Source organism: Myotis daubentonii, chromosome 14 (genome assembly GCF_963259705.1).
Source record: "Myotis daubentonii chromosome 14, mMyoDau2.1, whole genome shotgun sequence".
NCBI lineage: Eukaryota > Metazoa > Chordata > Mammalia > Chiroptera > Vespertilionidae > Myotis > Myotis daubentonii.
Genome location: NC_081853.1, coordinates 15,814,809 through 15,841,213, shown reverse-complemented (window position 1 = coordinate 15,841,213; position 26,405 = coordinate 15,814,809). Strand labels below are relative to the sequence as shown.

General features: G+C 38.9%; 1 protein-coding gene across 12 annotated transcripts in view; it reads left to right on the top strand.

Moving 5' to 3' along the window:
* Positions 1-26,405, top strand: part of CCDC66 (coiled-coil domain containing 66) — an 82,796-nt gene that overhangs the window by 11,542 nt on the left and 44,849 nt on the right. For 4 of the 12 annotated variants that reach the window (XM_059663235.1, XM_059663234.1, XM_059663233.1 and 1 more), the window contains 5 exons: positions 9,471-9,906; positions 11,571-11,736; positions 11,901-12,004; positions 13,675-13,796; positions 15,816-15,917. In XM_059663235.1, coding sequence (XP_059519218.1) covers positions 9,471-9,906; positions 11,571-11,736; positions 11,901-12,004; positions 13,675-13,796; positions 15,816-15,917 — 930 coding nt within the window. Of the gene's footprint in view, positions 1-240; positions 452-1,569; positions 1,589-9,470; positions 9,907-11,570; positions 11,737-11,900; positions 12,005-13,637; positions 13,797-15,815; positions 15,918-26,405 lie in introns of those variants that run through there. The other 8 variants (XM_059663239.1, XM_059663238.1, XM_059663236.1 and 5 more) reach the window with 7 other exon arrangements.

The following is a 26,405-nucleotide window of genomic DNA, read 5'->3' as shown; positions in this document are numbered from 1 at the left end:
TTTTGTTCCGGCCCTCCGGTCCAGTTTAAGAACCCATTGTGGCCCTCGAGTCAAAAAGTTTGCCCACCCCTGGGCTAGGGCCATAGTGCCTTTTTCTACAAAATTACATTACCAACTATTAAAAAAATGTTTGATATCACTACTTTGCCTGTACTCTTTTTTATTTTTAGATTAACATCAGCAGAAATTTCTACTCTGCTCTTCCTTAACTTCATTCCCTTTTTTCCTTTTTCTTTGCAGCATCTTAAAGTTTTTCTTGCATGATTATGAATGGAGCCCTTTGGGGATGATATGGCACTTTTCAACTCTGAGCCCTTGATGTCTTTGCTGTTTCTTCCAGGTTTAATCAAAGGGGAGAGGTTGCTTTAGTACCCACCATATTGATAAATGGATTATGATGATTAGAATAATTCCACAAGCTACCAATAAAAATTATTTCTCTCTGTACATGGTATATACTTACATACATTGTGTTTCTTAATGTTTGACTACAGATTGTGTATTTTTTCCTGGCCCTGCCCTGTTAAAATATTGCAACTATTTTTATTTGAGTCACATTAACCAGTACAGTGTCCCTTTAAGCTTCTAGATTAAAAGCTACTTGTACTAGATGATTTCTACCTTCCCTAGCCTCTATTCTCTCTCACATGTTCCCTCTTTCATTGTTGTCCTTGATGGACTTGCTAGCTACACCACTTTCGTGAAGACATTTAATTGTTTTTTTTAACGTAGAACATCTGGAGATGCCTTTCATGCCTATAAGTAAATAAAGTTGCTAGTCAGACTTTTGGTAGAATCATTACAAAATTTTATCTGTGGTCTAGGGATATTTTACTCTAGTTTCTAGAGTCACTAATAAGTCACAGATGATGTTGATTTTAAATTATATATCTTAAAGCAAGTTGTTTGGATTTATCCCTCTTGCTTTTGAAACTCCAAAATACTGATAAATGGTAACCATGAGGTGAAGGTTATGTTAATTAGCTTGAGTATGGTGATTATTTCAGTGTAGACATGTAACAAATTATCGTTGTATACCTTGAATATACACAATTTTTTTAAAAAATATATTTTATTGATTTTTTTACAGAGAGGAAGGGAGAGAGAGAGTTAGAAACATCGATGAGAGAGAAACATCGATCAGCTGCCTTCTGCACATCTCCCACTGGGGATGTGCTCGCAACCCAGGTACATGCCCCTGACCGGAATCGAACCCGGGACCTTTCAGTCCGCAGGCTGACGCTCTATCCACTGAGCCAAACCGGTTTCGGCAATATACACAATTTTTAAATTGTCAATTATACCTCAGTAAAACTGGAAAAAAATACTGATGCAATCTAAGTTTTCCTTCGATATTGATTTAATTTCAGGGACCTTTTCTTCCCTTGTTTACAGAGCTTGCCGAGATCCTCATTTCTTTCTTCACAGAAGATAAAAATCCCAAACACTAGTATTTGTTTTCCTTTTGTGTGTTAGTCAGTTTTTTAACTTAAACTTCACAATTTGGCAGCTATATGTTTAATTCTTTTTTTTTAGTAAGTTATTCATGAATTCTCTCTTCATAGTGCTTTTCTTTTTTCCCACTGGGGTAAGTTCCTACAATACCTATCTACAATTGTTTTGCCCATTCCTCACAGGTTGAATTACTACCATCTTCGTGGTGTGCTCTTTAAACACAGCTGAACTCTCCCATCTAGTTTAACACGTGTGGTCAGAGAACTTTCTTAATTCTATCAAAATCTCTTTTGCATTTTGAATCTGTATTAATGAATATGAAGTGAAGATAGTTACCAGCCTTATTTCTTAGGCTTATAGGAAGATAAATGAAAAAAAAATTAATGATTTAATGTCATGAATAATTTATGAATTCTAAACTTAAAATTATCTCACAAATTATTTGAAATATAAAACATTAAAAATTTTTGTATAGGTTTTTCTACATGTGAAAATTAGTGACACATTAAAGATATATACAATATTAGTGCTAGGAAGTACATTTTATATACTAGTATATATTTTTAATCCTCACCGGAGGAGTGAGGTTATTTTTTCCATTGATTTTTAGAGGGAGTGAGAGAGAAACATCGATGTGACAAAGACACAGTGATTGGTTGCCTCCCAACGTGCCAGTGGGGGAGGGGATTGGACCTGCCACCCAGGTAGTGCTCTTGACTGAAGCTCCAACCACTGAGAATGCCAGCCAGGACTACACATTTTCTATTTTAAAATGTTACTTTTCTCTGATTCTGGCCTTGGATCTTGCCTCAGAAATTGTGAAATCAGCCAATATTAAACCACTGCATTGGATACTGTCTTTATATTATGAAAAATATTGGTAGAATTAAACTAGGTAAAAGAGCAACATGCTACTTAAAAATGTTTATGACAAAGACCCTCCTTTTTGAGCTATTAAAGTCATCTTATTCCATAACCACTGGGGAAATGATCTGGGCTACATTTTTTTCTTATTGGGTAACTTGAATATAATTGAATAGTTATTTGGTAGTTTACAATTTTTTGCTGCCTCTTTTCATTATTCTTTGGCATTAAGCTACAAAAAGTATTCAGAGTTGAGCTGAATGTATAGTGTCCTTGTGCCAAGTTTTTTCTTATCCACCCCTTTGTTAAATATTTTTGAAGATCTCTCTATATTATTTCTTTGTTTTTGCATTTTTTGTTTCTTATTTCTTTTCTTTTTGTGTGTATATTATTTCTGATGTAATTGGAATGTGATAAAGTAATTCTAGTTAAATTAGAGCTCCAATTAGTAGGTTTCTGTTTAACAAGGATTTACTACACTGTAAAAGTCCAATATATGTGTAGAGCTGTATTCTTGGCTTTATTCTGTGACTGGTAGAGAAGAGTAAAACCTAGTCCTTGTTTCCTGGAAGTGGGAGTATCAATCAGGTAAATAACTATATAATACAAGAATAAAATGGGTGTCATATTAGGGTTATAAATAGAAGAAAACAGCCCTTGCTGGTTTGGCTCAGTGGATAGAGTGTCAGCCTGCGTTCGATTCCGGTCAAGGGCACATGCCTGAGTTGTGGGCTCCATCCCGAGTAGAGGACGTGCAGGAGGCAACCGATCAATGATTCTCATCATTGATGTTTCTCTTCCTCTCCGTTCCTCTATGAAATCAATAATATATATATATATATATATATATATATATATATATATATATATATATATATATAGATTGAAAACATTGAAAAGAGCAACTCTTTGTGGTTTGAAAAGACCAGGGAATACTTCATAAATGAAGTGACATTTTAATTAGAACTTAAAAGATGAGGGAGATATTTACAGCCAAAGAAGTAAGGAAGCATATTCTGAGCTCAAAATGGTGGGCAAAATACTGAGCTACAAAGCATAATTTGCATTTGAGGAATAGTGTGTACCTTGGGGAAGTGTAGGACATAAAGCTTGGTGGGATTACAATCATGAAGAGTTAAAGTGAATACTCAGTTTGAATTTATTTTATCTTCATGTTGGGAATATTAAAGAATTTTTGAAAAGTGGGCTAGATATAATTTAATTTGTGTTGTAGAGCTTCAGGCAACTCTGAAGGATAGTAATAACAGATTCGTTAAAGAAGGAGACAGAAGTGAATGGTTTTCAAGATATGTTAAGGGAATGCACTGCATTTAGCAGTTCAAGTGAGACACTAATTAGAGAAATGAAATGCTCAACTGCTAATGACTCAAAAAAAAAAAAAGGCTGGTATAAGTCAAAGAAGGGTGAGATTAGTAGGAGCTGTAGTAGTTGGAAACTAACTGAGGTGTTAGGGTTCAGTTGTATAAGCTACGTGCAGTCTGCTGATAATTTGCTTAATCCACAAAGTGGTTTTCAAAAACTAGGATGAGGTGCCAATATCTAAAAATTGGAAAATTTAGCCCGGACCGGTTTGGCTCAGTGGATATAGTGTCGGCCTGCAGACCGAAGGGTCCTGGGTTCGATTCTGGTCAAGGGCATGTACCTCGGTTGCGGGCACATCCCCAGTGGGGAGCGTGCAGGAGGCAGCTTATCGATGTTTCTCTCTCATCGATGTTTCTCTCTCATTGATGTTTCTAGCTATCCCTCTCTCTTCCTCTCTGTAAAAAAAATCAATAAAAGATATTTTATAAAAATAAATATTGGAAAGTTTAAAATAAAATATGGCATTCTTGGTTTCCTTGAAATATTGGATGACCTAGTACAGTGGTTGGCAAACCACAGCTCGCAAGCCACATACAGCTCTTTGGCCACGGCTCGCAAGCCACATACAGCTCTTTGGCCCCTTGAGTGTGGCTCTTCCACAAAATACCATGTGTGGGCGCGCATGTATAGTGCAATTGAAACTTCGTGGCCCCTGCGCAGAAGTTGGTTTTCAGCCTGGGTGAGTCCATTTTGAAGAAGTGGTGTTAGAAGAAGTGGGGGGTGTCGGTTGGTTGGGCAACGGGAGACGTGGCCCAGGCGGGCTGCGGGATACACAGCGCAGGGGAGGCGCACGCAATTCATGCACGAGTTGAGTGAGCCAGTCATTCAGCAGTCTCGTTGTGCAGTGGTTAGTGCTAGTCGCATCCGCAAATTGCGCACGGGTGACAAAAGTACCTACTCAAAGCATAAAGTTACCTGTATTTTTCCAACCAGTTGCAAATCCTACAGGTATTTTTGTCATCAATTTAAGAATTGTAATTATTTTGTGTTGGTGGCTTTATTGTTATAAAATGAGGATGTTTTTTAGCAAAGACCAGCTTAGGAGTACCCTAATTAAGTTAATAACAATGTACCTACCTATATAGTTTAAGTTTAAAAAATTTGGCTCTCAAAAGAAATTCCAGTTGTTGTACTGTTGATATTTGGCTCTGTTGACTAATGAGTTTGCCAACCACTGATCTAGTAAATAGATTTTTTTTTCTAGTATAGTATTTTTTTGTTTTTGTTTTGTGTGTGTGTTTGTGTGTGTTTTTGGTAGTGTAGTTTAGTTCTCCTTTAGGCAGAAAAGTGCTGTTCAGTTTATCCTAGCTCCCACCCAGTCTGCAATACAATAGGTATTTGAGTTTTCTACCTCTCATTTACAGAATTCGTTATATTAAAATAGCCACAGGGATAGGAGAACACAAAGGTATTTTAGATTGTGGTATCGACGCCTAAAGCCAGGAATAAATAGGTGTAGGTGAGGTGAATAAGATAATAAAGGAATCTTGTGGCTGATTTTACAGGGCCATTTTGAAAAGTAAGACAAAATGGGATTGGTGAATTGGTCAAAGTTTGGTTGTGTATTATGTAATTTATTGAAAGACAGGGAAAATTGGGTTGATAAGCTAGATGAAAGCCATGTGCATCTACTTCATTCCTTGATAGCAAGACTATTATCTTAATTCAACTTTACAGGTCCAATTCTTTTTCCCATGGTGGTGAGCCCATAAAAAACAACACTTAATAATTAAATGACTGTTGACTTATTTTAGGTTAGTTGGGTTTGCAGAAATGTATAGTGGATTAAATGGGATAAATTTGAGATAGTCTGGCTGTGAACTAGAAATGAAATGAAAACCTGGTTTTAGGCTTATTGTTGTGTAAATGGTGAGAATAAGGCTTGAAAGTAAGAACCAATACTTGCTGGTTAGCTAAAGAAGACTATAAAAGGAGGATAAAGAGTCAAAGATAACTCCATGGTTTCTGGTATGAGAGATTAGAAGAGCCACAGAAATGGGATATTTTGGAAAGGGGAGCTAATTTGGAGGAGAGAGGAGAAAGAATTGATTTTCTAAAATGGCATAGTTAAGGATAGTCATTGAACAAAAATTTACTGAACACCTACTGGGAAAAAAGAGCTAGGGAGGTGGGAGTGAAAATAGAGCAGGAAACCTGCAGTTTTAAATAGAGCGGTCAGAGAGGACCTCACTAAGCTGGTGATATTGGAGCACATATTTGAAGGAGGTGAGTGAATGAACCATGTAGAATCTGAAGGAAGAATAATCCAGGTAGAGGAGCTGACTAGTGCTAAGGACTAAGACTGCAGGTTCTTGTTGAATTTAAGAAACAAGATGCCCTGGTGGCTAGAGGCTGAGAGAGAGAATGAGATTAGAGATGAGATAATGGAGACAAATGGGAGTGTGCCCGATCATTATGTCTTTTTTGGTCAGAGTGAGAAGTTCAGTTTTTCTTCTGAGATGGGAAGCCATTGGAAGCTTTTGAAGAAAGTGGCATGCCCTGACTTAACATACTATATAATAAAGAGGTAATATGCAAATTAGCCCTCACAAAATGGCTCCATATGACTAGGCTGGCAGGGGGGTTAGTGAGGGACGACCAAACGACTGAACAAGCAGGCTGCGTGGGGCGACCAGGCCGGCAGAGGGGGACAGTTGGGGGCAACCAGAGAGGCAGGGGGGGCAGTAAGGGGTGATCAGGCCTACGGGGGCAGTTAGGAGCAACCAGGCCAGCAGGGAGGGGGCAGTAGTGGGCAACCTGGCCAGGAGCAGGGGACAGTTAGGGGCGGCCAGGCAGGCAGGTAGGTGAGCGATTAGAAGCCAGCGGTCCAGGATTGTGAGAGGGACATCCGATTTCCCTGGGATCGGGCCTAAACCAGCAGTTGGACATCCCCGAAGGGGCCCCGGATTGGAGAGTGTGCACACTGGGCTGAGGGGACCTCACCCACCCCCCGCACGAATTTCGGGCCTCTAGTCTATATCATAACAGGCCTGTGGTCATCACACCACAACGCCATTATGACCAAACAAGCAGCAGCCTCTCGGTGGGTGGGATGTGAGCTACTAACAGTGGGGAGCTACCATCAGTGGAGGGTGGGGCGTGAGCTACTAGTGGCCGAGAGCTATAGCAGCGGAGAGCTAATAGCAGCAGAGAGCTAGGAACAGCTGAGGGCAGTGCGAGATGGGTGGGGTGGCCAGCTGAGGCAAGTGGAAGCGAATCGTGCGTGCTGGGCCTCTAGTATTAAGATAATCACAGTGGCTGCTGTGTTGAGACTAGACTGTGGAGCAAGGGTAGAAGCAGGAAAACCAGTTAGAAGGTTTTTCAGTAATTTCGATGAGGTAGTGGCTTAGAACAGAGAGGTGGCAAGAGATGTTTTAGAGTAGTGTCAGATTCAGGATATATTTTGGAAATGGAGCAAAACAAGGTTTGATGACAAGTTAAATGAAGCATATCAGAGATGATTCAAGGATAATTGTAAAATTTTTGGCATTAGTAACTGAGATAGGAAAGATTGAGGGGAGGAAGTTATTAAGGGCAAGAAGAAGATCAGGAGTTTAATTTGGGACATGGTGAGTTTGAAGTGTCTGTTAGAAACCCAAGAAGAGTTCTTGGGACTGAGCCTTAGGCATTCCAGCTTTAAGAGATCTGAGAGAAAAGGAGAAACCACTAAAGACTGAGAAGGAGCAGCAAGAAGAACCAGGATTGTGGAGTCCTATAAGTGAAATAGAGAAAGGGCTTCAAAATGGAAGGAATAATCAACTCTGTAGGACACTGCAAGTAGGTCGAGTAAGATGAGAGTTTGAGGATTGGTAATTGAATTTAGCAATATACAAATTATTAGTGACCTTGATGAGCAGTTTGGGTCAGGTGGTTGGGTGAAAGCTTGTTTGGAATGGGATTATAGAAGATGAGAAAGTGGGATCAAGAATTTTTTTTTAAGATGGCAAAAGAGATGTGAACAGTGGAAAAGAAATGGTGATGATTCAAGAAAAAGCAAAGTATTGCTAGAGAGAGAGCCTTGAGAAAAAGGGTTATGGGATGTGTCCAAGTAACAGGAGGGCAAGCAGCTTGTCTGAGTACAGATGCTGGTATAGATTTGATGGTAGAAATAAAGTTTTTTCTAAATACTTCCTTGTGAGATTTTCAGTGAAATATTAAGGTCTTCAGCTGAGAATGAGTATGAAAGAAAGTATTAGGGGCTAGGACAGTGGTTCTCAACCTTCCTAATGCCGCGACCCTTTAATACAGTTCCTCATGTTGTGGTGAGTCCCAACCATAAAATTATTTTCGTTGCTACTTCATAACTAATTTTGCTACTGTTATGAATCGTATGTAAATATCTGATATGCAGGATTTAGGCAACCCCTGTGAAAGGGTCGTTGGACCCCCAAAGGAGTCGCGACCCACAGGTTGAGAACCGCTGGGCTAGGAGAACGTTGAGATGATTGCTAAATGAATGAGATGAGACTAAATGAACTTTGGAAATGTGTGCTTGCCAGGTAGCATTGGTTGTTCTTGGGTATGTATTTAAGATGAAATCACATGTTGTAACTGTGTGTTTTTCTCCTTGGATGCGGGCACAGAGTAGGTGAAAAGTTAGATTTTACCAGGTTTGGGATTTGCCATGTGTATGTGGCATAGAGCAGAGGAGTTGAGAATGGAAAACAGTGATGGTTTTGGTTGATCATGGAATTTAAGATTGGTAAGGAGGGATGCAAGGACAAGAGGAAGGTGGTAGGATCAACAGATTATAGATCCCAGCAGAGTTAGAGAATTGTTGGGATATGTTAAGAAAGTTAAGCTGGAAAAAATAGGAGGTGGTGGTCATGTGCAGTACTTGAAATAGATTATGGAGGGATTGCAATTATGAGTAGTTACAAAGTCAGTATAAGATATCACTATGGGAATGAGTAACTGAGGTAGCATGAAGGACAAGAGTATAGGAGCAGTGTTCAAGGAAATGAGAGACCAAGATATTGGAAGAATGATCTATGGATATGAAAGCACTGATAATTAAGGCAGAGTTATGTTAGAGGGGTGATGACCCATGGGTTAAATTATTCAAGGAATAAGGGCTAGTAACCTATGGGTCTATAATTGCTTATAAAGAAGAGAGGTAGTGTGGATGATGTAATCACGACATGAGATTCAGTGCTGAAGTAGAATGGAGATGTCCTATAACAACTAGAATAAAAGTTCTTCTATATATTTTATTATCCTATATAATAAAAGGGTAATATACAAATTGACCCTAACGGCAGAACAACCAGAACAACCGCTGGATGAGTCACTATGAGGTGCACTGACCACCTCTTGGTGCCTTTCCCTGGCTGGCAGGCTCTGATCGCCTGATGGCCACCTATGGCAGAGGCGGGGCTGGCGAGTGGGTGGGAACAGCCAACCTCTCAGTCCTTTCCCCCGGTTGTCAGGCATCAATCACCCAATTGCAAATGGAGAACTAGGAGTGGGTTGCGGCGGGGGGGAAAGGGCCAGCTGTAGGCAGCTGGGGAAGATGGCCCTGAATGCAGGCCTGGCCTAGGGACCATACCTGCACATGAATTTCATGCACCAGCCTCTAGTTCTGAATAAAATAATAATTTCCAGTATTAAATAAAGCTTTCAAGTGAAGATTTGCAAAGGTTAAAAGTTAGTTTCTTTTGGATATATATTAGCTAAATGGGAAAAAGATTAAAGGCCTGATTTATCATATATATCAAGATAATTATTGGTTTTTCATGGGCTGTTATAAATTTTTGGTATCTTAACAGATGGGAAATAAGACCAAGATTGGAAAATGTCCTTTAAGAACAAAACAAACCAGATGCATTCTAAAATCAACACAAAATACTTGTATCAGTAGTGAAAAACTTTTGGAAAAGAAGAGAATTGGTTCAGAAACGTCACTGGTAAAAGGTGAAAAAAATAGTATGGCTAAGGATTTATGCAAGCAGTATGCTGATAAAGACTGTCTTCATATCCGGAAAGAGAGTTCACCTACAACCCCTAAACTACAGAAGACTGGAAACACCTTAAGTACACCTGTAATAGCTAAACAGAAGCCTTGCAAAAATCACATCACAGGTGAAAATATGAAGAGTAGTTTGGTGTGTCTAACACAAGACCAGCTACAACAGATTTTGATAAATGTAAACCACGGAAATAGACCTATGTTCCTGACTGAGAATGGAAAGGAGGAGGAAACAAGTAAGACTTTCTGAAGTTTTAATACATTTTATTGCCTTAAAATGTTTTCGAATTTCAGGCTCATTGAATTTTACATAACTGTGCCTCTTAAATTCTATTTTACATGTAACAATTTTTCAAAATGATTGGTCTCTTAAGGTAAATAAATATACAGAATTACTTTTATAATATGCTATATTTTACGGTTAATGCCCAGAATATTATTCTCATGAACCATAGCCTTAAGAAATCCAGTTTTCTATGAACTCTAGAAAAGATGTTAATACAGAACACTATTGTACTTATTTTAGAATGTAGAAAAACCTTACTTACATTAAAAAGAATTATATAAAATGTTCCAACAAACCATTATAGTACTTCTAGTGAAAATTGAGGGACCCCTACTATGAAGATTTGACTTGCTTGTTGAAAATGTTGATTTTCCTGGCCCCTACATTTTGCTTTTCCTAATTCTCAATACATGCTAAGGATTGGCAGCACTATCTTTAAAACACAAACTTGAAAGGAGTAGTAGAATATTACATGCCTTCTGTTTCACTAATCATAATTGTACTTAAAATCCTTCTTGTTTCAGCTTTGAGCTGAAGAATTGTGAATATGAGTAGAAATATTATTAACATTTTGTGAGTCAGTAGTGAAATAAATAAATAAAAAATTAACGGTCACCAGGAAGAGTTCCCACAACTGGTTTGGAGACCAGGTAGTTCCTATATACTCCCAAGGTGCTGAGATAGTGTAATCTACCGTCTCTTGGTCTAGATCAGTGGTCAGCAAACTGCAGCTCGCGAGCCATATGCGGCTTTTTGGCCCCTTGAGTGTGGCTCTTCCACAAAATACCAACTTCTGCGCATGGGCCACAAAGTTTCAATCGCAATGTACATGCGCGCCCGCACGTGGTATTTTGTGGAAGAGCCACACTCAAGGGACCAAAGAGCCACATGTGGCTCACGAGCCGCAGTTTGCCAACCACTGGTCTAGATTATCCTTTGTAAAATGAGAAAGCTAGATTTTGTCTTGTAAGTCTAGAATTCTAGTTCAGAGAACAAAAAAATAAAAACTTAGCAAAGATAGTGAGAGAAAATATCAATAAAGTTAAAAGAATTTTCCTAGTCACATAATGACCTACATATTAGATATGCTTTTTCTTCACTAGGAGAACTAGCATGTTAAGGAGCAATGTAGAATAGTTTTTGAGCCAAGCATGAGTCCAAAATATTTGGAATAGCTGTAGCTGGGGCATAAAGCCAGTGGTCCATGGTAAAGTTTTTCACTGATTTCCCAGCTAAATTAGGAAAAGGTAGTGAGTTTTTCATAGAGCTATTTGCTTTTATTCTCAATAAAGTCAATTGTGTTTTTGTTTATATTATTTTTAAAAGTGATGCTGGCAGGAATAAATGGAGGTTTATTTTTGTTGTTGTTGCTTGTTGTTTGGTACAGGAATTTGTATGGCTGTGGCCATACATCTGGGTTATTAAACCTCTGAGGCTCAGTTTCCTTTTTTGACAAAAAGGGAGTCATAATACCCACTGCAAAGATTGCTGTGAGAAATAATTAGGTGATGTGTAAGGCAATGTTTTTTAAACTGTATAGCAGTATGCTAAAATAAGGTATTGTAATAGATGCAATTATACTGTTAATTTTAAAGCATGCATTTTATTTCCTAGGTCAGTACAGTCTACATTTAAACAGTATTTCTAATCAGCAAAAGGATGAGAACATTATGGGACTACTCCAGAAAACTGAGGTTGTTTCATGTGTCCAAGATGAAAATAAATCTGTTTTAAATAAAAGTCAGGAGACATCTAAGCAGTCTGAGCATAAAATTGCCATGTATGTAACTCATATCTTATGAATATGATTTTTGCTTGACTTTCTTATGAAATATTAACTCTGAAGACTAAGAGCTAGTTAAAAGTTTATTACAGAATACTATGGAGTATGTTGTGTCGAAATGTATAATAAGGTTTCAGTCATTATTTTGTGTTTTGTCTCAGAGAGAATGTATGGAAACCAGCGGACATATTCAGTACTCTGGGGGAAAGAGAACGTGATAGAAATTTGTTGGAAGCAAAAAAAGCCCAGTGGAGGAAAGAGCTTGGTAAGTAATTATTAACACCTATTATTGTAGTTTGGTTGACTTACAGAATATATATAAAGGATGAAATATATCCTTCAATATAATATTATCAAAAGTCTTGTGTTATAACATTTGCCATTTAGAGAAGTTCTCTGTAAATGTATAAGAAGATTGTGGTTTCACATTTGCTCACATTGTACCTTTTTGTTTGGCACTCTGTGGTGTGTACCAAAAGCCAGAGGTGAGCATTGATGTCATCAGTATCATTCTAGAGCTCCTGGATCTCAAAGATTCCTAAACTTTTCTCATTTCTTGAAAATCCACGTATCATATTTTTCCATTACAGAAATCCTATGGGTTTAAAGATGGTTTTATTTAAAAATAATTGAGTTCATTTTTTAAAAATAATTAAAATGTTCTAATGACAAGTTATCAGTATGATATCAATTAGTGTATTCCACACAAAAATAAGCTTATTGTTTTTTGTCAGCCTGTAGAAACTGTATAACAGAAATATTTATAATTTTTGTTAGGGTCTTAAAATATTGATAATAACTGAGAAACTCCCATTGCTTCTTGGACTAGACTTGGAGTCCATAGTTTGGAAAATACATGAAGTAACAGTTGTACTTTTAGAAATAGCTGTACTAAGAGCATGAAGATGGGCTTCACCCTCCTGTGAGGCAGCCATGCTGGTACAGGATAGGTGATGTAGAAAAAGAGATAAGCAGAAGAATTAGGGAATGAATTGATATTGGAAGTGATGGTAATAGAAGAATGAAGAAATTTAATATATGGTAGCAGAGTCAGAAGATTTGGAGATCTGATCTGTGTTTATAGCATAATTTCAGCTTTAAATATTTTTAAATAAAATTCAGCTTATCAAAATACAATACAAAACTTCTGAAGTAAGATATGGAGCTACTTGGAAATGACTGAAGTGATTTATGCCTTAATTATTATCTTTAAAAATACAATTTACTGTTACTTGATACTGTTAGTAAAAGCACATTTTCTTTCTTAAAGCTTTGCTTTCATTAGTTTTCTTGGAATTTAAACTTATATATCTTTGACATTTTAAGAACTATTGATTTGGGGTCTTGTTTATTTATATTGTTCTGTTAACACAAGATTTTATATTTTTTACTTTTTTTACAGTTATGAATAATGCTGACATTTATTAAATATTTATTTTGTGCCAGGTCCTGTACTGAAATAGGCACTATTATTACTCTCTTTTTACAGAAGAACAAACAGGTTTAGAGAAGTGAACAGTAATTTGTCCATAGACATATTGCGGGGAAATAGTTGAAGTTGGATTTGACCCCCAGATTTCTCTGAATCCAGAGTTTTTACTTTTGAGTCTCTTACTAATAATTGACTGAACATTTCAGGAAAGTAGAACCTCAGAATAATTAGCATGATATAAACTATGTTGTCCTGAAAAAATCTCTTTATTGATAATTATAGTAGACATTATTACATCCATTGGTGCCATACTTAAATTTGGTTCTGATTAAATGTTTTATTCCATCTCCTTTAAAATGTTTCTTTATCTTGTGAGTTAATCTCCTCCGTACAAACAATTTTAATCTGTGTTGGAATCTGCACTCTTTAAGAAGGTCATGATTTGTTTACGTGATTTTTTTTGCAGTTATTGTACATTTTTTTAAAAAGGACATTATTTCCAGATGAACAGGTTGCTTTAAAGAAGAAAGAAAAAGAAACTCCTGAAAAATGGAATAATACTTGGGAAAAATCTGAAAGTGATAAAATAGTATGGGAAAAACTTCAAATTCTTGACCAGTCTAAGGTAAGAGTATCAAAAGCAAGCATTTATGGAATATAAGACATCTTAATTAATTGAAATTTTGTAATGCTAAGTCATGTTCAGATCATAAGTTTATTTTTTTTTTTATTTTTTAAATATATTTTATTGATATTTTACAGAGAGGAAGGGAGAGAGATAGAGAGCTAGAAACATCGATGAGAGAGAAACATCGATCAGCTGCCCCCCGCACATCTCCCACTGGGGATGTGCCCGCAACCCAGGTACATGCCCTTGACCGGAATCGAACCCGGGACCCTTCAGTCCGCAAGCCGACGCTCTATCCACTGAGCCAAACCGGTTTCGGCCATAAGTTTATTTTTAAAGCACATTTATTATTTATATTTACTAAAGGTACACTTTGTTGTTTTTTTTACTTTGTTTTTATTGTTTGCACTATTACAAATGTCCCCATTTTCCACCCCTTCCCTCTGGCCACCACCACATTGCTTTCTGTGTCCATGAGCTATGCATATTTGTTCTTTGGCTAATTCCTTTGTCCCCTTTCATCCAGTCCTGCCTCCCCCTGACATATTTATTTAAAAAAAAAAAAATTAAAAATAAACATATATGTATGTAAATATATATATAATTCTATTAAATATTTTTAAAAGCATATTCTTTTTAAAAAACTTATTTTTCAGATGCTATTTGAGAACACTGTTATTTTGAATTTAATTATGATCTCAACTAGTCTCTGTTTGCATTCTGTAAATTATCTTACTATGTTAGTAGTTATCAGCCTTTAGGCACCATCTTTAGGCTCTTATAAAAACTACTAGGGGCCCGGTGCACGAAATTCGTGCACTGGCTGTGGGGGGGGGGGGGGTAGCGTCCCTCAGCCCAGCCTGCCCCCTCTCACATACTGGGAGCCCTCAGGCGTTGACTCCCATCACCCTCTGATCACCTGATCGGCCCCTTGCCCAGGCCTGACGCCTTCGCCAGAAGTGTCAGGCTTGGACAGGGGACCCCCATCTCCCCCCGATCACTGGCTCTGGCCCCCGCCCAGGCCTGAGGCCTCTGGCCCAGGAATCATGCCTGGGCAGGGGACCCCCATCTGCCTCTGATCGCTTGCTCCGCCCCCTGCCCAAGCCTGACGCCTCTGACCCAGGCTTCAGGCCTGGGCAAGGGGACCATCATATCCCCCCAATCCCCGGCTCAGCCCCCCACCCAGGCCTGATGCCTCGGCCAGAGGAGTTGACCCTCATCACCCTCCGATCACCAATCACCGGAACGGCCCCTTGACCAGGCCTGAGGCCTCCGGCAGAGGTGTCAGGCCTGGGCAGGGGACCCCCAGCTCCCCGTGGTTGCAGGCTCCACCTCTGCCCAGGCCTAACGCCTCTGGCTGAGGCGTCCAGCTCGGGCAGCGGGGACCCGCAGCTGCAGCGGCCCCGCGATCGTGGGCTCTGCTTTAGGCCCAGGCAAGGGACCCCTAGCTCCCAGGACTGCCAGCTTCAACCATGTCCAGCTCCCATCGCTGGCTCCACCCCTACTTCCTACTATCACTGGCCAGGGCGGAAAAGGCACCTGATTCTCCGATCATGGCTGGGGGGCAGGGCAAAGGCGGCCCCAGGGCCGCCTTTGCCCTGCCCCCCAGCTCTTAGCTCCCCCCTGGGTTTCCGATCACTGTCAGTGGCAGGGCGCTTCTTCCTGCTTTCCCTTTCGCCTCCCTGCATTGTGCCTACATATGCAAATTAACCGCCATCTTGTTGGCAGTTAACTGCCAATCATAGTTGGCAGTTAATTTGCATATAGCCCTGATTAGCCAATGAAAAGGGTATCGTCGTACGCCAATTACCATTTTTCTCTTTTATTAGTGTAGACAATTTTTACATGTCCACAAAATTCTACCACTGACCATGTGGTATCCACTATAAGCTTATCAAATCGAATATAAGTACATACCAGGTACTCCTCAGGGCTTGCTTTGATGAACTTTAAATTTTTGCCTGTGTTTGATATGAGAGGAAGAAAATGTGCCCTTGTTTTTCTATTTGTTTTTAGACTTCTGCTAGTGTTTCCAGCATTCTGTCACAGTCTCCCAGACAGGTAACGGTGGTCCAGGCTGATAGTCACTCGCCATCTAGAGCTAGTCAGATTTTAGAGGTAAGTCCGAAGTGTCATTACTTTGAATATATATGGTTTTTAGTACTTGATCACTATGTAACCTATTTTCCTTGAAGTAGTGAATTTAAGTAATATTTTTAATTACCAGATAATATTTACTGAGTACATTGTGCTCTTTAAATTTAAAAAATGTTATAAGCTATTTCTTTTTTACACATATAATCCCTTATTCCTAGTGGACATTTACATTTTAACAAATGTGTTCTGAAAATAATACAGTAACCTAAAGGGATGATTCTGGTGGTAGACATTTTCATTCAGCACTTAGGTTTTTTTTAAAGGCCCCTCCAGATTAGATTGTTTGCATGGCTGTTTATTCTGCTCCATATAGGGTTGACTTATCTACATCAGTTTTGTAGTTTGTTGATAATTTTACATTAACAAAAGAATGAAACTTGAATTGTATTTTGCCATGTTTCCAAAAGCACTTTGACTGTTGAAAGGCAATAAATTAGTATTGATAGACATAATTTGGAAAAAAAATCTATATTTCTGGGTGATGATTTAAGTGTAAAGTTTAGAAATTAATGCATATAGATACTACTGAAAACTACACTAAAACTATTCATGAAGTTGGTGAAAATTGGCTTATTTACTTTTTAAAATTAGGATTGAAGAATCTTTAATGCTAAAAATATTAAGTATTTCCCATTACCAAAATTTGGGTTGAAATGATAGAATATTTTTTATTTTTGTTGATTTGCACGGTTCTTTAGGTCATTTATTACCTTAAAGTAACGCATACTATTTTTATTAGTGCAAATAAAGAACCATTTGAGGTGACGTTATTTGCAAATAAGGAAATAACTAGCCCTGACCAGTTTGGCTCAGTGGATAGAGCGTCGGCCTGCAGACTGAAGGGTCCCAGGTTCAATTCCAGTCAAGGGCATGTACCTTGGTTGCGGGCACATCCCCAGTAGGGAGTGTGCAGGAAGCAGCTGAATCGATGTTTCTCTCTCATCAGTGTTTCTAATTCTCTATCCCTCTCCTTCTCCCTTCCTCTCTGTAAAAAAAAAAAAAAAATCAATAAAAGAAATAACTGTGTGTGTGTGTGTATACACCAGGGGTGGGCAAACTTTTTGACTCGAGGGCCACAATGGGTTCTTAAACTGGACCGGAGGGCCGGAACAAAAGCATGGATGGAGTGTTTGTGTGAACTAATATAAATTCAAAGTAAACATCATTACATAAAAGGGTACGGTCTTTTTTTTCAATAGTTTTATTCATTTCAAACGGGCCGGATTCTGCCCACGGGCTGTAGTTTGCCCACGGCTGGTATATACACATACACATACACATGCGCGCGCGAGCGCGCTAGTGGCCCGGTGCATGAAATTCGAGGATGGGTAGGGTCCTTAGGCCTGGCCGGCAGGGCGATTGGGACCCCTGCTTGCACCCCCCCCTTGGCCTGGTGCCACCCGCTCACCCGCTCCACCATCCCGCAGCGGTCCTGCTTACATTGGGGTCCATCGGGGCCTGCAGCGCTCCACTGCCTCCCACTGCCAGCTCTGGGTCACCGACACCCGCCATGTTCCACGCTGCCCCCTGGTGGTCAGTGCACATCTAACTCCCAGGCAGTCGAATTACCGCCTGTGGGGACAATTTGCATATTATCCTTTTATTATATAGGATATTTAATAAAAGCATGTGTCCCTTTTTTTATAACCCCCAAACTATAAAGTTATTTATATTTTGGAGTCAGAGTTGGGGGTTGAGAGTGGGAGAATGACAGGAAAGCAAAACACACGCTAAATCTATGGCTGAATAACCAAAGGTTAAGGAGTACCTACTTATTCTTTTACTATTTAAATGCAGTTTTTATGTATTTATTTATGAATGTGGTAAGATACCTGAAAGATGTTGTTGAGGGAAAATGAGTTGTGTTTTCAAAAAGGAAAACACCCTTTCTTAAACCTGCAAGCAGTTGGTTTCAGAAATCCCAGCTATACCAGGACTATTTTATACTATTTGAATATTAAGTTAACCTTTTCATGTAATTGAGAGGCGGAGAAGTTTGGTTGTCGGCAGGATCACCAAGACCCATTTTGTTAGAACAGTGGCTGACATATAACAAGTACTTAATGAAGGTGTCAAACAAACTCAAAAAGAGTCTGGAGGCTTTGACTAGAAATAAATGATAAAGATTTATTCAAGGGTCTTAGGCTTTGCAAAACAAAAATACAACTAGGCAAAAACCCAGAAGTGTTCCATAGAAGATAGACAAGTTAAGAGTTTTTATAGTAAAAATATATTCTTGAGAATAATAAGTTCTGCATTCTTAGCCCTAGGATTGGTCCAGGACAGTTATCGGTCAGATAATGGGCAGTCTGGATAGTATGGAGGATGGGCGCCAGGAGATCTGATCACATCTGGTGGTCTGGATAGTGGATATCAGGTGGTCTGTATACATGAGTCCTTGAGGGGGTGGAGGTCTGATGTATATCCAGGCATTGATGTAGGACTGGAAAGTTCAAAAGTTTTAAGTTCTCAGGCTAGGTAAAACCTACTTGATTTTAGTAATTTAGCAGCTTGACTATAGTGACTTCATTATATTGCTTCACTGTATTCCTCAGAGGTTTGCTGTAGTTGTAGTGTACAAAACTCGCCTATTTGGAACTCTGAGGCTGTTGAGGGTCAATTCCCTTAACAGGTTTCTTTCCTCTCTCTCCTCTATTCTCAATCTCCTACCTTAATTGAATAGCCCTGTATTCTCATCCTTGTATTGTTCAGCCCAAAACGTTCTTTTATACTGTGTAGCTTAAAACTCCTTTTGTGATTCTTAGACATTTAATTACAGCCTCAGCCTTTTTGAGAATGCCTTACCTTCATAAAACTTGTCTTTTCCCTAATAACTACCAATCCCTGAGAAATCTTTTAAGTACAGGGAGTATATCCTAATGTACTCTCTAACGGGGTAGAATGTGAGGCTGTCATTCTACCAGCTTCTTATTGCTACTACCAAACCATAGTTCTTCAGTTGGCCAACAACAAATTCTATCTAAATGTTTCCTTTTTATTTTTACCTTTTTTATTGTGTAAAATATATATAACATTTTTAACATTTTAAAATTCAGTGGCGCCCTGACCGGTTTGGCTCAGTGGATAGAGCGTTGGCCTGCGGACTTAAGGGTCCCAGGTTCGGTTCCGGTCAAGGGCATGTACCTTGGTTGCGGGCACATCCCCGGTGGGGAGTGTGCAGGAGGCAGCTGATTGATGTTTCTCTCTCATCGATGTTTCTGACTCTCTATCCCTCTCCCTTCTTCTCTGTAAAAAATCAATAAAATATTAAAAATAAATAAATAAATAAATAAATAAAATTCAATGGCACTAACTACATTTACATTGTCACGCAACCATCACCACTGTCCATCTTCTGAATTCTTTCATCATCCCAAATTGAAACTACTCATTAAACAATAACTCCCCATTTCTCTCTAGCAAATCACCATTCTACTTTCTGTCTCTATGAATTTGACTATTCTAGGTACCTTTAAGTATAATCACACAATATTTGTTCTTTGTGTCTGACATATTTCACTTAGCATAATGTTTATAGGGTTTGTTTAAGCTGTAGCTTGTATCAGAATTTCATTTTTTAAGGCTGAATAATATTCCATTGTATGTGTAATACTAAATTTTGTTTATCCATCCAAATGTTGGTGGATATTTGAGTTGTTAGCACCTTTAGGCTGGTAATAGGAATGATGCAGCTGTATACATTGCTGTACAAATAATCCCTGAGTCTCTGCTTTCAGTTCTTTTGGGTATATACCTATAGTGGAATTGCTAGACCATCTGGTAATTTCATGTTTAATTTTTATGTTAAATTTTTACCTATTCGGTGGTTTTATATTTCTTGGCTGTAAAAAAGAAGGAAACCTTACCCTTTGTGACAGCATGGATGGGCTTGGAGAGCATTATGCTAAGTGAAATAAGCCAGTCATAGAAAGACAAGTACCATATGATTTCACTCATCTGTGGAATCTAATAAACAAAATAAACTTACATACAAAATAGAAACAAACTCATAGAGGACAGACTGACAGCTGTCAGGGGGAGGTGTTGCCGGGCTGGGTGAAAATGGTGAAGGGAATAAGCAAAAAGATAAACAAGCTTATCGATACAGACAACACTATGGTGATTATCAGAGGGAAATGGGGGCCAGGAAAGAGGGGATTAATGGTGATGGAAGGAGACTCGACTTGGGGTGGTGAGCACACAATACAATATATATATGATGTATTATGGAAATGTACAACTGAAACCTGTATAATTTTGTTAACCAGTGCCACCCCAATACATTTAATAAAAAAGAAAAAAAAATTAAAAATGTAAGTTAATAAAAACAGTTGTGAATGAAGCTCTTAATCAAAGGTAAGGCAAATTGAAGAAGCATTTGTAAGAAATCTGAAATTTTATACCTTGGTGTAGAGTTTATTGTTATCTATACAATGTGCTAAAAATAAAAGGAGAAAATACTTTTTTTAAAATTTTAAATAATTTGTACTGACTTATAGAGAGAGGAAGGGAGAGGGAGAAAGAGAAACATTGATGTGATAGTGGAACATCGCTGCCTTCTGCACACCCCAGTCATGGGGATCAAGCCCATAACCCAGGCATGTGCCCTGATTAGGAATCAAACCAGCAACCTTTTGGTGCATGGGATGACATCCAACCAACTCAACCATACCAGCTAAGGCAAAAATATATATATTTTTATTGATTTCAGAGAGGAAGGGAGAGGGAGAGAGAGAGAAACATCAATAATGAGAGAGAATCATTGATCAGCTCCCTCCTGCAGGCCTCCAACTGGGGATTGAGCCAGGACCAGGAATTTGAACCCTTACCCTCCTTGTTCATAGGTATTGGTCAACTACCGAGCAACACCAGCCAGGTAGAAAATATATTCTTAATAACTAAGAAAAGTCTAGTTAATATCAACATTGATGAGTTGGTAGAAGATGGCAAGATCAGAGGATGTGAGAGAGCATACTAAAGTTCTTGTGTTATTAGAAGAAGACATTTATAGACATCAAATTAAAGAGAGGCTTAAAAATAAAGTGGGAGAAACTGAAATGTAAAATTAAGATAAAAGAAATAGGACCATCAATAAATATAATAAATCTAAGTGAACTAACATTCACTAGTCAACATATACTGACAGGTTGGAATAAAGAATGCCGGGGTCCAGCCCCAGCAGGTCCAGGGGTTCCCAAAGGCGTAGACGGAGTCGGCGAAGAAGGAATGACACGGAGACAGCGTTCAGTTGATCAGCAGCCTAGCCAGGATCTCCAGCCAAGTTCTGGTCTTGATCTCCAGAGAGGCTCTGCTCAGGTTCTCCAGTCAGGTTCAGTCACCAGGTTCTAGTCAGGCTCTCCTGCCAATCTCCGCAGTCAGGTTCAGTCCAGGATCCCCTGCCATGCTCTCCTGCTAGGCTCTGTCTCTAGGCTCCAAGGCCAGTCCCTGTCCAGGATCCTCCGGCATGCTCTCGCCAGCGAAGTTCTTCTGTCCCTAGAGACCGTTCTGTGTAGGTTCTGTGCCTAGGCTCTGTCTCTCTTGGTCCTGTCTTCCAAGCCCTGTGTTCTCAGTTCTGTGTTCTAAGTTCTGTCTTATAAATTCTGTGTCTTGCTGTCTTGTTCTGAGTTCTGTGTTCTAAGTTCTGTCTTCTTGATTCTGTTTAAGTTCTGAGTTCTGAGTTCTGTTTCTTGCTGTCTCTAGATTCTGAGTTCTGAGTGTTTCTGTCTTGTTACAACTGTATTTATACCAGTTGATTCAATCCTATCAATCTCTATTACAAAGGTTAGGGCGTTTCTTATCTCCATTCCAGGGAGAAAAGATTATGTAGTTTAAGCATGATTGTTCGTAGTTAAAGGGATTAATTACCCGCCTGGCACTTAGTTGAGGGGTTTTATTCCCTCCCTAACTTCAGGGGAAAATCCCTACCTGGGGATTCAACCTTTCTCGGAGAGGTGACCTTGGTTAAAACACAGCGCCAAGAAGGTGAGCAAACATATTAAGAGCCGTATGCCATATATGCCAGGTCCCTTGAAACAGCAAGGATGGACCGGCTCCCGGCAAAAGAAATCTAGAGATTTTCTAGAATACAAGACATACCTAATGCATAAGAACACAGCAAGGTGGAAAATAATAGGATTTTAAGAACCACAATAAAGTTGGTATTGTTGCACTAATAAAAATAAGAAAACATTATTGGGGATAGGGGGGGTTATAACTATTAATAGAAGATCCAACATCAAAAAGGTATAGCAATTTTTAACATGCATGTACGTAGCAGATGAATAAAACCTTAAATATATGAATCAAGAAATTACTAAAACTTCAGAGAAATTTATAAATTTTTTATTAAAGGTAGATTTCAACATGGAAATCAGCAATATAGCAAGTTGATTTTAATTAACATATCAGATTCTATGTCCAACAATTAGAAAACATTTTTTTCAAGCACACATGAATATTTATAAAAAGTGATACTGTGTTAAGCCACAAAGACTCAGTAAAATTTTAAGTAGCTATTATATAAACAGTGATTTCTACCTATAAAGCAATTTAGAAGTTACTAAAAAAAAAAAGATTTTTTTAAGTCACTACATATTTGGAAATTAAAGACCACAGCACTAAATAATTTGAGAGTTAAAGAAAAAAAAATTGAAATCACAAATATTTGGAACAGAAAGATAGTGGTTATGTACATACATCAAAATGTAAGATAGAGTAGGATTCAAGGGAAATTACATTAAATAAGGAAACCTTTAAATCAATATGCCAGGTGCCCATCTTAAGTTAGAATTAAACTAAAATAGAAGAAACATCATGAAAAATAGGAGCATCTGTAAAATGCATAACATACAAAGCTGAAAATTGCCTTTTAAAGTACAAAATCTGTCAAGACTGATTAAGAATACAGAATCAAGAGTGAAAATGCAATAATTGTAAGTAGAAAGTAAATCATTAGTAAATGAATATCTTATGCCAACAATTGTGAAAACTTACATGAAATGGATAAATTACGGTAAAAATTAATAACTTACAGGAGCTGACTTAAAAAACTTGAGTACTCTTGTAACTGTTAAAGTAAATGTAGATCTTATTAAAAAAGTTTTCCCACAAGTGGAACAAAATGTCCACATACTCTGACATTTTCTACCAAATTTTAAAGGAGTGAATACCAAATTTATTTATATTACTAGGCAGTAGAAGTATAGACTAGCCCACAATTAATTTTAAAGCCTGGTATAAACTTGATATTAAAGCCAGAAAAATAAATAACAGAAAAGGAAGATTAGGTTTATTTTGTTTCATGAATATACATACAAAAATCTTAAAATATTAGCAAGTAAAATTCAATAATGCGTATCATCAGTAAGATAGGTTCATACTAGGTAGTTAAGGAAATGTTTTAAATCCACAAATGTAATGTTTCTTTTAACCCAACAAAAGAAAATATCTCAGTACAATAGGAAAAGCATTTGCTAAAATTCAAAACCAGTTCATTAAGAAAAATGCCTCTGGAAATTAGACTAGAAGGGATTACCAATTGAGCATTAAAAGCAAAAAAGACCTAAAACAAACATCATCCTAAGTAAGCCATTTTAGAAATATTCCATTTAAAATAAAAAAAATGAGATGCCCTGGCCTGTGATTAGAGCATTGGCCCATGCACCAAACGATCGCAGGTTCAATTCCTGGTAGGAGCACATGCCTGGATTGTGGGTTCTATCCCCAGTGGGGGGCGTGCATGAGGCAGCTGATCGATGATTCTCATTATTGATGTTTCTATCTCTCCCACTGTCTTCCTCTCAGAAATCAATAAAAAAAATATATTTTTAAAAATGAGTATATTATGAACAACTTCTGCCAGTACATTAAGAGAATTTAGATGAAAAATTGAGAAGTTATTAGAAAGACATCACTAAATTTGACACAAGAAATAGAAATGAATGAATGTATATTTAGTAAAGAAATGGAACTTGTAATTAAAAACTTCACAATGTAGACTCAGGCCCAGGTAAGTTTAATGGTGAATTCTTCCAGAAAATAAGGTAGAAGGCAAAACTTTCCAAGGTTCTTCATGAGGGCAGTATCCTCCTATATAATAAAACCCTAATATGCAAATTGACCGAACAGCGGAATGACTGGTTGCTATGACGCACACTGACCACCAGGGGGCAGACGCTCAATACAGAAGCTGCCCACGGTGGTCAGTGCGCTCTCAAAGGAGGAGTGCCATTCAGCCAGAAACCGGGCTCATAGCTGGCAAGTGCAGCAGTGGTGGTGGGAGCCACTCCCCCCTCTGCTGCAGGTGGGCAGTAAGGAGTGAGGGGTCCCGGACTGCAAGAGCCTGAATGTTAGGGGGAATATCTGACTGCTGGATTAGGCCCAATCCGGGGATCAGGCCTAAGCATGCAAGCGGACATCCCCTAAAGAGTCCCAGATTGTGAGAGGGCACAGGCCAGGCTCAGGGACCCCCCTGAATGCATGAATTTCATGTACCGGGCCTCTAGTAATTAAATAAAAACCCAATTCCCAAAGCTATTAAGACCAATAAGTTTTATAATAAAACCTGACAAAAAAATACAAGAAAGAAAAATATTAAAAATAATATATCATGATGAGTTGGGTTTAAGTAACACAAACTAGGTTTAACATTCAGAAATTGAGTCACTAAATTTGTAGAAATAATAGGTAAATTTAATCACAATGGCTGGATATAAAATGAATACACAAGTGTCACTGCACAAAATTGAAAGCTGGGAGAAACCAAGATGGCGGCATAGGTAAACACCAGAAATTGCTGCCTCGCACAACCACGTCAAAAATACAACTAAAAGACAAAACGGACATCATCCAGGACCACAGGAAGGCTGGCTGAGTGGAAATTCTACAACTAGAAGGAAAGAGAAAAGCACACTGAGACTCAGAGGAGGTGCAGAAGTAAAGTGCAGAGGTAGGGAGGCGCATGTGGAAAGGGCTGGCAACTGAGGACATGGTTGTCTTTTTCAATCGGGAGGGAGTCTCAAGCTCCCGACTGCTCTGAACTCCAGTTCCAGGCGAGTCTCTGAGGACCCAGACTCATACCGGGAGAAACTGGACTGTCTGGCATCAGTCGGAACTCAAGGACGGCTTTCTCTCAGAGGTGCTTGCAGTGATTACCCTGGGACACTGAGACGTGGGGCTTCTTAGGGTAGGACTGAGGATCTGCCATAGCCCTTTGCTCTGCCCTGTTGATTCCCTGAGACCCCGCCCCACCCAAGCTGTGCACAGAGGCTTTTTAATATGAAAGGCCTGGCCATTTGCAATCTGAAAATTACCTCACAAACTGCAGCTGGGTCAGAGAGACCCAGAACTTCCAAAAGAAGGCCCAAGGCCCCACAGCAGCTTGCATTGCTTCACAACTGGGCCTCATCTGGGCACCTCCAAATCCCAAACAAAGAAGAGGAATCTGCAAATCTCTCCGTAGCTCCTGTTGGGTAGCCTCAGAAAGAGGCTAAATTAGCACCTCCTTAGAGACCCAAGAGCCAGTGTAGCCAGTGGTCAGAGTGGGACCATCCAGATTACAACTCCTCAGATCCATAAGGGACACACTCAGGGAGCAGACTCAGTGAGCACCAAAGCCCCAATGAAGCAAGTCTTGCCCCAGAAGGGTGTCTCCAGCACAGAAGTTCTCCCACTGTATACATAGCTGATTCTCACAGCCAATTGGCCTGGAGGTCAATTCCTCCCAGTGATACCTACAACAATCAAGGCTTAACTACAACAAGATTGTGCGCAAAGCCCACAAAGGGGTGCATCAAGAGTGTCCACTTCAGGTTATTGGGGAGGCTGAGCCACTGGGCCCTATAGGACACCTAGCACAGAAAGCCACTCTATCAACACAGGGAAGCCTAAAAAATGCAGAGACAAACAGGTCACAAATGACAGAAATGGAGGAAAGCACGCTACTGGATATAGAGTTCAAAACCAAACTTATAAAGTTTTTCAAGAATTTTCTAGAAACCACCGATAAATGAAGTGAGACCATCAAGAAAACTAGTGAGACCCTCGAGGATATGAACAAGGACCAACTAGAAATTAAGCATACACCGACTGAAATAAAGAATATTATACAGACTCCCAACAGGAGACTAGAGGATTGCAAGAATCAAGTCAAAGATTTGAAATACGAAGAAGCAAAAGTAACCCAACCGGAAAAACAAACAGAAAAAAGAATCCAAAAATATGAAGATAGTGTAAGGGGCCTCTGGGACAACTTCAAGCATACCAAAATCCGAATTATGGGGGTGACAGAAGAAGAGAGAGAGCAAGATATTGAAATCCTATTTGAAGAAATAATGTTAGCAAACTTCCCCTACCTGGTTAAAGAAATAGACTTACAAGTCCAGGAAGCACAGAGAACCCCAAACAAAAGGAATCCAAAGAGGACCACACCAAGACACATCATAATTAAAA